This window comes from Anarrhichthys ocellatus, unplaced genomic scaffold (genome assembly GCF_004355925.1).
Source record: "Anarrhichthys ocellatus isolate YVR2014 unplaced genomic scaffold, GSC_Weel_1.0 scaffold5, whole genome shotgun sequence".
NCBI lineage: Eukaryota > Metazoa > Chordata > Actinopteri > Perciformes > Anarhichadidae > Anarrhichthys > Anarrhichthys ocellatus.
The window spans coordinates 10528071-10538646 of record NW_022280035.1 but is presented as its reverse complement, the minus strand read 5'-3'; the positions used below and the strand labels follow the sequence as shown (position 1 = coordinate 10538646).

At 39.6% G+C, this 10576-nt stretch overlaps 1 protein-coding gene across 1 annotated transcript; it reads left to right on the top strand.

Moving 5' to 3' along the window:
* Positions 1-2051: 2051 nt before the first annotated feature.
* On the top strand, positions 2052-6774 carry hoxc1a (homeobox C1a). The gene is made up of 2 exons (XM_031845226.1): positions 2052-2466; positions 5986-6774. The coding sequence occupies exons 1-2, from the start codon at positions 2055-2057 to the stop codon at positions 6381-6383; spliced, it is 810 nt and encodes a 269-aa protein (XP_031701086.1). The 5' UTR covers positions 2052-2054; the 3' UTR covers positions 6384-6774.
* Positions 6775-10576: the final 3802 nt, after the last annotated feature.

Below are 10576 nucleotides of genomic sequence, written 5' to 3'. Positions count from 1 at the left end.
GTTGTAAGAATGCAGTTAGAAGTTGTTCATTACGCTGAATTATTTTGTAATTACTGCAGACTTAATACATATTACATATTGTTGAAATAGTACGAAAAGAACAGTAATATGTCGTGGTTTTAAGTTTAGGTTGTTATTAAATGTTAAGAGTTGTAGTTTTGTACAGTTATCTGAGCATCTGGAAGATAATATATAACAATATTAATAATAATGATAAAAAAATAACCTGCATGATATGGCTTTCAATTAACATACTATATTTGTTTTCATTGATTGATCTAAGCATACAGGGAGAGCAAAAATATACAATTTAAATTATTTATAAATAAGAAATAATGTAAAGTAGTAAAATAATTTCAACAGCATGGGCTCCAGCTTGAGTGACGATTTGTATAGCGACTAAGCCAATCACATGAAACATGACTGATAATAAAACTGGCTAACTTTCTTTGGAATTTCACAATTGTTGGATTTCTTTGAAAATATAAGACATAATCTTTTCACTTTCGATTTAAAGCAAAAATAATTAAACGTTTGGAGATTAAATTAACATCGGACAATTAGGATAATATTATAGCTTTATTAATCATCGTTACAATATGCCAACAAACCGAGTGAAGTATTTGAAAGTAGGTCACCAGTCTTCAAGAAGAAAAAACAACTCTGCTGTACTGTGGAGCTCATTGACATTTTCACTTAAGGGCTAGGTGAAAACACTGGCTGCTGTGTCCCTGTACCAAAACACATGCCAGCTGCATTAGGCCTATTTGCATGTTTTAAGTGTACATAGTCATAATGTACATAATGTACATGTCAGTGTACATAGGCAAGTCCTGGACTTGTTGTATTATTCTTCTCTAAGTCATAATGTACATAATGTACATGTCAGTGTACATAGGCAAGTCCTGGACTTGTTGTATTATTCTTCTCTACATGTAGTTTGGGAGTGTTTTAGGTTTGTTGGTTTTTGTTTATGTAATTCCAGTTTGAATAGCAGCATGCAGCACTATTTGCACATGCATGAAAGGTTTAACATGATGATTCATGACTGAGTAAACACACCCATGTGGGGGGAAAAGATATTCAAAAAACAGATTTTTGGACTGTATAAATGAACACGCCTTGTTGTTTTTGGCCAGCTAATCCAGCAGAGGAGCTAGTTTAACCTAAAGATAAACACGTCCTCTCTGTCAGTTACAACTTCTTGATCTCCGCTCAGAGACATTTTTTGTATTTGTTCGAGGCTAATTACAAATCTGCTGCCACTGAACTTCTAAATACCAGCTGTCACGACCTCTGAACCCATTAAGTGTGCCTTTCACATGACCTAAGCCCTTTGCTAAAGAGGGCCTGGGGTTTTCAAGAAGCCTTCCCAAATTTGCATAATCCATTAGCTGCATCAATGTAGGCCTATATTATGCTAATTCTTTGGGGAAAGAAGTGTTCATTGTTGTCGTGAAAAATAATCAAAATACCAGAGTTTGACCCAAAATATATTTCTCTTGGGGTCAGAAAACTCTGCATTATAGAAAAACGTATGACAGCGTAGCCCACCTGTCTGCATAGGTGAGAGGCCCATGACGGCCCTCAGTGTCTGCTGATGATGATAGACTTCCTCGCTGGCTTTAAAGTTGTGTGTAGGTTTTGCTAAGGCCTGCATGTTGCAACTCTTTGTGCTCGGACACCATTAAAATGTTGACCGAAAGAAACTCTGTTTAATCAGTGCTGTCCTCTCTGATGACAGAGATGTCCAGCTATTGGCCGAGACCAGGAGGGCACGTCATCTCCATCAATCAGGGATTGCTGTTTCTCCTCTAAGGAATGTCCCCACGGTCGTCCGGCCGCCTGACCATGCGTTACTTGGATGCATGAGAGGCCGGGCATGAAGTGCAACACCGTCCAATGATTATGCAGGGGAGAGGTGATAATGACTTCCTATCAAGAGTTAACGGCCGAAGGGGAGAGTAGCCCTCTGTTCACGGGCTGCCGCCGAGCAAAAGAGGTCATAAACCGGGACCTGGATGGCAGTACGCATCCTGAACTAGGCAGTCGTCATGAGGAGGGGAAACGAGGTGAAAGTCGCCTCAGGAATTAATACTCCGCATCCCCGGTACTCAACTCTCTCCAACAGTTGCACCTTTTTGGACAGCCCTCCTCCTCCAGCGTGCCAGACTCTCGAGGGCTTCTCGGCACCGGCCTGCCCCCACTCGTCCCGTGTCCCCTGGCGGTGCAGGGCGCAGGGGCAGGGCTCTCCAGGACGCGGATACTGCGTGTCAAATAACAACGAAACGCTACAATCCGGTTTTGGCTCACTTGCCGAGGAAATTCAAGTCTACTCTCGTAATGGCCCCGAGATTCACGTCGCCATGGGGAGTTCAGCTGGCTCGGACTGTAACGTGGCTCATATGGATGTAAGCAGTAAAACTTTTGAGTGGATGAGAGTAAGAAGGAGTCAGCACCGGGCGGGTAAGTTTTTTTGTCAAGGGAGACTGCGCACGAGAGGAGGGATAAATTAACTTGATACATTAACGTATTCGGGATACATGAGTTCTTGGTGTAACTTTAAGCTTTGGATAACTTCCATTCACAGTTGGGAAAGTTTGGCCGAAGTTTTCTCTTCAAGCTGAAAAAAAGAGGACACAAATAGCTGACGTGTTTTGTGCGTCACCGTGCACCATTTCCTCCGTCACCAACAATACAGTTGAATTTAAAAATAAATCACTTTCCATGTTTTAAAGCAGATCAATGTGTTTGGAAGACGGCACTAGCTGTTTAGGCGACGCCACATTTGAATATGCACATGAGGACTCGGTTACTATTTCCTTAACGTTTCCATGTTACTGTAAGTCTGTTATTTCTGTAAGTCGGTTATTTAACATCGTCGCTCCTCACACTGTTACAAGCAGGATCTAGACTGTACACAATACGGGTGGAGAACAGTCAAAAGCCTGCTTAGCCTCACTGTATATTCAACTGGAAAATAATCAATTATTTACCCTTGCCCTTACTAACCAGTAGCCGTTGAATAATGCAACAGACCACTGGCTGTCGAGACTCACATGAAGTTGAGTAAAACTTACTCTTGTAAGCTGGAGTGCTCCCTGAGTATTGATTAGTTGTCTCTTTGTAATGAAAGCCCTTGTGTATTGATTTCAGTTTGCAGCACCTTTACATGTGTCCACCTTTTTAACATAATTGCTGTCACAGATCATCATTTCCCTGACTGATGAGTTCTGGGCAGAGAGCCCACAGAAGAATACACATCCCAGGCTTAAAAAAAATACCAATAGCCTACTAATGTGAAAAATGCCTATCAATCCTCAATTTTATGTGAGTGATAGTATTTTATAGATCCTTCATTCGATCAATAATGTCAATTGACTGACTGGCTACTGGAGTTGGATTGGGTGTCATACATTTTACATGGACGAAGATTGACTACAATGGTGGTCCAACCTTTTTTCCCCCCAAAGCACAATGTCTGCTGTAAGCGTGCTGCTGACCCAAATGTTCAGTGACCAAAGAGGCAGACTGTTTGAGGTGAAAAGGCCTGAGCTCCTCTGCAAGGATGACAAACCAAACGCTGCAGCAGCATTCACGTTCATAACATGATGTGGAGACATTATTTCTGATGATTCCGCACAAGATGTAACATCAACACCTTTGATTTGACTGCACTAAGCTATTAACATTTTTAGCTTTTGATTACCTCGCTCATGTTCATTCATGATGTGCATTCATATCACTTTGGATTAAGGCTCGATCACAGAGGCCATGGATGACAATACTACATTTGATTATCCTGCAGAAAGGATAAACTGACAAAAAAAAGAAATTCAGATTAGTGGACAATGTAAACATTGTACTAATGTTGCTACTATGAGAAGAAAAGGTGACATGAACAACTTTTGATTTGTCATCAATATTGCAATGTTTTAACATGCAACAAACACAAAACTACAATTTCTAGCTTTTTAATTCCTACTTCAGTATCTAGATGAGTGGGGAAAGATCTCTCTGATGGTGCACCATGAGGGAGGCAAAAGGTGACAACAACACCTTTCACTGGTCGAGGAGTCGTTTTATTCATAAAACACATTAGCCACTCATGAACCAAATCCGTGTAGTTGAGAAAGTAATTTGCTCACACCCACCCACGCACACACATCTCCTCGCAGTATGGTTTGCATCTTTGTAACCTCCTTCTGCATCTCTCTGAAGGGGATCCTCTGTAGGAGTAACTCATTAGCGCTATAGTGTAACTTGTAAAAGAGTCATTAGTGAAAGTATGCTTTCCTCTGGAGGTTGTATTGGCTTTGGCACGAAACAAAGTCTTGCGTATATTCGTCCATGTTGAAAGGCCTCCACAGACCTGCAGTAACCTGATCTCTTGGCTCAGTGTATATACTCCCAGTGCGTCATTCTTCAATTATGCTTTGACAGCACCTGAATTACTGTGGGCTGGATGCCCAGATGACTGAGGCAATGTGTATCGATCTATCTCTTTTCTTCTTCCCTCTCCTTGGCTTGGAAGGCCCTTCCATTCCCTTTGCTGCCTGGCTATTTTTAAGCATGCAAGTCATTTCTCAAATATTTAGTTTGATTCTTTTATGCCTTCTGGCCGGCATCAATTCTATTATCTTTGGTGCCATTAATCAGAATGTGCATGTGATTTGCACTCCTGAAAGCTGAAGTTCTTAATTACGTACTTCCTCTGTATTGGTTCTTCATATTCACTGCCCTCTAATTCTCAGGCTCGGTTACCTTGACATTCATTTTCTTAAAACATAGATGTCGACATTTATCCTATAACTGACCTTTCCATCTGCTATGCTTTTCCAAGTGGCTAGAGGCCTGTTAACCTTCCTCTCCATGAATTGTGGTGGGAGGCATTGCTCTACACCTGGCACACTGACTCCATTATGCAGCAGCAGCACATTTTCTCAGAGGCAAAGATACACTGACGACTTACCCACAATGTCAGCAATGAAAAATCAAGATATAGCTGCAGTTCCTGTCATTCATTGCACATAAGTAGCATAGATGATACTTTAATGTGTGACCCAGAAACCTCAGAGGAAAAAATGGAGGCATTTGTCATTAATGCAGTGTTCGAAAGGATTTGTAAACTGTTAAACTGTCATTGACACAGAAAGGCCTAAAGGCAAATTATTAACGATTCTGATGAATACAGTTAATGGACTGTAAACGATACAAAGTTGTTTTGAATCGCCAAACATTTCTTTGACAACTTTTCCATACATCTGCAATACACATCGACAAATTTAGCTTTACTATTTGGTGAACTTGTCTTGGACTTCAAAGGCAAGACTTTTACAAAATGAACGTGAAACGTTCAAATCTTGTCGAAATCATTTTTCAGGCTATAGTTTGTAATGTTGTTGCATGAGATCGCATTGTACTTTTCAGGTGTTTCTGTTAGGTTCAATTAGATACAACATAATTTCCCATCCATATGTTTGACAGTTGCAAACGATTTTACAACGTGCCTATAGGCTACTGCTAAAGTTGATACCTCAGTGAAATACGTCTGTTATACAGACAGAAGAATTGCTCCCGGGTGAAGACTTTAAACCAACTATTTGGCACAGGGCCAGTTCCTACAAATCAGTTTCTTGTAGGTAATATTTTGAATGTTTCAATATGTTTTTAACTCATTTCTTTAGTGTCAAAAACAAACTGTGATTTGTATTAATTCTTTGTTTTATTCCTCATTATCACAGAAATTACCAGGCCAGTATAGATACAGCTGTAATTAATATTGTATTTATTTTCTGATGATTTATACAAAAGTTAAAACATGTAACCTTGACTGAAGTTTATTATACAAGAATTGTTGCTGTTTCAACTCTGGAATAATATCTAATCTTATTTCCTGGACAAGGACGTGGATGCTTTTGTTGAGAAGGGTTTTGTAACCTCATTGATCTAGCTGACGACTGTTTTCATGTCCTCTGTTCCCAGGCAGGATGCACATGACCTGTGGGTTCAGTGTTGTTGGCTCGGGCCTCGGTGCTGTCGAGGCTGGAAGCAGCAGCATCTGCACGGGTGACCATCCCACGGTGAACGGGGCCTCGAGGACCAGCTTCAGCACCAAGCAGCTGACTGAGCTGGAGAAGGAGTTCCACTTCAACAAGTACCTGACGCGGGCCAGGCGGGTGGATGTCGCCAGCGCCCTGCAGCTCAGCGAGACGCAGGTGAAAGTTTGGTTTCAGAACAGACGCATGAAGCAGAAGAAATTACAGAGAGACGGGCTGCTCTCAGACCCGGGGCCGGCGGCACCGCACTCTCACGCTGACACTTTGGACACCCGCCCCTCTCCTGGACCGTCCTCGTCAAAACACCTGCCCCTGAACTCCTGAACCACAGGAGCTGCTTTCACTCATGCAAGGGCGCCTGCCTGCAGATGTTTTGATTCCCTTTTGCATCGGTTTCAATCAGGCTTCACCTGTATTTGCTTACCACGATGGATTCTTATCGCAAGAAGCGCATTGGCAAGTTTCGTCATGCAAGAACGGATGAAAACAATTTGTCATCCTCCCTCGGCTTCAGACTGGTGCTGATTTGAATATTAAAATTCAAGTCATTGCACAGCGCTCCTATGAAAACAAGGAAACAAAATGATATTAATTGTCCGTAGAAACTGTGGCAGACTATTTGTTTATTTATTCTTCACAATTTAACCAGGAGCTGACTTTACTTGAATATTTATTCAACAGGACACGTGTCTCCTAAATTTGTTTAAAATAATAATTATTTTTATTTATTTAATGTACATTTGATCATATTTATTATATTGGAAATACATTTTTACCAGGATTGATTTACTTGCTTACTCAATCAATTCAAGTTGCAGCATTATTAGATTTCATTTTTTAATTTCTTTAAAAAGCTGTTTGTTTCTGAATATTTGAGGAAAAAGTCAGATGCACCTGTTGTAAACAAATAACATCGTAAACATGGTAGCAGATAATTATCAGGCTAATTTAACAGAGCGTTGATGCTGTTTAATGTTGTGTATTTGTCCGGTTTTAAGGTTTTTTTTCACGGAAAGATTAAAATGCCATAATTGACTGATAGATTTATTGATCGTTCTTATTAAGAGTATTGATCCGTGGTGATCCATCTATTTGAGGCACAAATCTGGGATCATTTGCATGCATCTGTAACTGCATGTTAATGGAATGTAGAAAAATCACGGTCGGGAGTTGTTGCGTCTTTTATTACCGATACATGCATCAGAAAATGATAATTTAGCTTGAACACTCATGCGGGAGAGCAGACAATAAAACGCTGTCTGTGCTGGTTTGCAGATCAACCAATAAATTGTGTGGCCCCAGCAGCAGCTGCTAAATATTCCTTCTAGATTCACATCTCATCTCATATAAAGTAAATGATTGTAAACTCAGCCCACAAACACTGTTATGTTCCCGGTATCGCAATGGGTTTCTTTCATGTTAATGTTTATTCTAATATCAAGATATGAGGCCATCAGCCACACTAATTCCATGTAAGGGAATATTTGTGTTTAGCTTTCAATTAGCGGTGTTTGCACTTGATGCGAAGGTAAGTAGATCCAAAGCGGATGTTAATGACAACAACAAAGAAAATAAACCTAAAGCAGCTGGGTGCCGCTTAGAAATACAAAGCGATAATCAAAATGAATGCATTGGGTCCGTTTTAAACATTTGACAGGTGTCCTCTTTGGGATTTGTGTAAGTAAAATAATAATATAATTATTAGACGGCACCTTCACTCTAATATATGCAGTTACACCGGCGTTCACCTCTCACCTCTTGACCTTTGTCTTGCCTCGGGACAGCGATGACCCGGTCAGCGGCTCAGCGAGAGAAAGATGCACCATTAATTTGGATGACCTCTAAGTCTGAGCTTTCCCTCTCTCTTTCTTTCTCTCGTTCTTTCTTTCGTTTTCTCTTTTTTTCAACAACTCTGAACGCTTTTGTTCTGGTGGTGGGTCTCTATGTCCACACAATCATATTTCATCCAGCTGAATAGAGGGGCGACTAGGCCATATGATAATTGTTCATATTATAATTCCAAGCCACATAATGCATTTTTTCTACACAGAGAGCTAACCTAATTTTTGCCCTATCTCTTATTTTAATAAGCCCAAAAGTATGTTCCTGGCTCACTTTATAAACTGGATAACATAGTATTTTCACCCAATAGGTTTTTGGATATAAACCACAGATCTATTTTTAATTGCAAAGTTGAAAAATTAAAGTTACTTGAGCATACTGAACACTTAATAGGATTCTATGTCAGAGCCCGGATAAACAACATTTAGAGCCAACTATTCATAACACCCTTGCTGCTTTTATATTTCATGCTGCCTTGAATAATTTTGGAAGAATATAGACATTAATCCCCTTAACCAATATCCTTTATAATGTTCATCTCATTCATTTTAACTGAAAGCTAGAAAGGAATAGAAGTTCAAACGTAAAGGTCTGCAGAGGAACTTTTGACAGTGCACACATTTTAAAGTTTTGTTTGTAATTACAAATTATTTTTCATGCAAGCTAGACTTAAAATGTGTTCAGCCCAATTTATTTTACATTTGCATTTAAACAAAATACATGCCATTAAGGTTGCCTTTCTCTAAACAAAATAGCACAAAGTGGAAGGCTTAACAAAACAATCTAATGCGTCTGTCTTCTTTTAATGCAAATAAGTGTGCACTTGTGAAGGTTATGAGGATGAGGACAATGATGATGAAACAATGTGATGATAAAGCTTGTGAATATAAAAATGGTCCCTCATGTGCATGACCTCATCAGAAACTCTTTCATCACCTTGTGCGAATATGTTCCCTTGCCACAGGGCATTAAGTTACAGGTTTTGATGTGCACAGAGGATGTTTGCAGCAGGTGTGCAGTCAGACTTTTTAAAATCCAAACTTACTTCATCAGAGTTTTCTACTGTATAATAGATCCACTTAGAAATGCACACCAATTTAAAATAGCAGAGAAAATGTGTGGAGGAAAAAAACTTAATGTGAGTTATAGGTATGATGTGAAGGTGAAAAGAAGAGTTGATTTATTTTGGTTGAACTATCACTTTAATTTCATTCTGTGGCAGCTTCAACATTTGCCTCTCAATTGATGAAAGGCAAACTGCATTGTTTGTTCAGACCTGACATTTAGTTCAAAAGCATTTGAGTGTGACTCTACTCTGATAAATTTGTGCTCTTCTGTAATTCCTTCCTGAAGATGTACGGTTGGTTCACGAGACTGACAGCTGTGCTGTGCTTATACATGAGCAAACACATGGTAAATGGAAGGGAAATAAAACCAAAATAACTCAGCTGAAAATGTATTACTGCCGCAGGTAGTAACAGTGGTGACATTGAACAAGTTGGAATTTTCTTCACCTTTATTTTTCTTTTCCTCTCCTGTACAGCAATAATTTATTGTATTGAAATTTGTTCCAAAATCTACTTTATTTAACTCATTCATTTCGATCAACAAGAAACATATTTATAATAAAGTACAATAGATCAAACATGATTTGTCAAAGTTAAGTTACCTGTTACATTTTTATTTAGATACAACACTGAGATATTAAACTAAAACATGTATTAATTCATCAGGAATGAGGCTATTGACCGTCTTCTGTACTGTCTTCTCTCGGAAGTTAGCTGATGTTCGGAACTGTTAAAATTCTCCTGAGGAGCCCTGCTTGGCATGAGCAATGAGAGAACATATGCAGCTTACAGCATATCTTACACTACGTTTTAAATGAACACATGTAAGTAGGTTCTTCTGAGCTCATTGTAATTAATGCTGAGTTGACCTAAAATTAACTTAATGCATAATATGCATGTAATATCCTCACCGGTGCTCAGGGGAATAAAATCAATTGTTCAAGTGAAGCTCTTTCTAACTCTAAGTGAAGCACTTACAAATAGCTCAGTTGTTGTTGTAATTACAGATCATTTGAATGCCCTCCTCCCTTTTAGTTTGTCTGATCGTCTGATTTTAATGTTTTCCTTTATTTGCAAAGACTTTCATGCTCAATCAGTCTTTTTGATCGGGCTCATTCATATATTTGACTGGCAAACAATTTGTGCATCAAGAAAGTTTAAATGAAGTGCACCTGTTTGTGTGTGTGAGTGTGTGTGTGTGTGTGTGTGTGCCTATGCATATTTGGATGTCCTGTGTACAATTACACAAATATGTGTTTTGTTTCCAAGGTGCTACTAATAAAGCGCTCAAAAAGATACAAAGCACCTATTTGAATAATTGTTCACTCACATGCGCATGCATGCACACACCCGCACATACAAATCCATTCATAACACATTCTGACAGAGCTACACTGAACAACATGCACACCAATCCAGTCCTTGCCGCTCTCCTGCTCCACTCCAGGGAGCAGATGTTTGGGGACAGCTTACAGCCTCAGCGAATTTCTGTGTACAAAGCAAACAGCAGCACTCAGCACTTCTGGCTGCAAAGGGAGATTTGCTCTTGAAAGTGTGTATATGTGTGTGTGTGTGTGTGTGTGTGTGTGTGTGTGTGTGTGTGTGTGT

Bases quoted from the DNA above. Each gene is read 5' to 3' on its own strand.
- hoxc1a (XM_031845226.1), top strand. From the start codon at position 2,055: ATGAGGAGGGGAAACGAGGTGAAAGTCGCCTCAGGAATTAATACTCCG. The intron at 2,467-5,985 runs GTAAGTTTTTTT...CTCTGTTCCCAG, and splicing joins AAGGAGTCAGCACCGGGCGG to GCAGGATGCACATGACCTGT.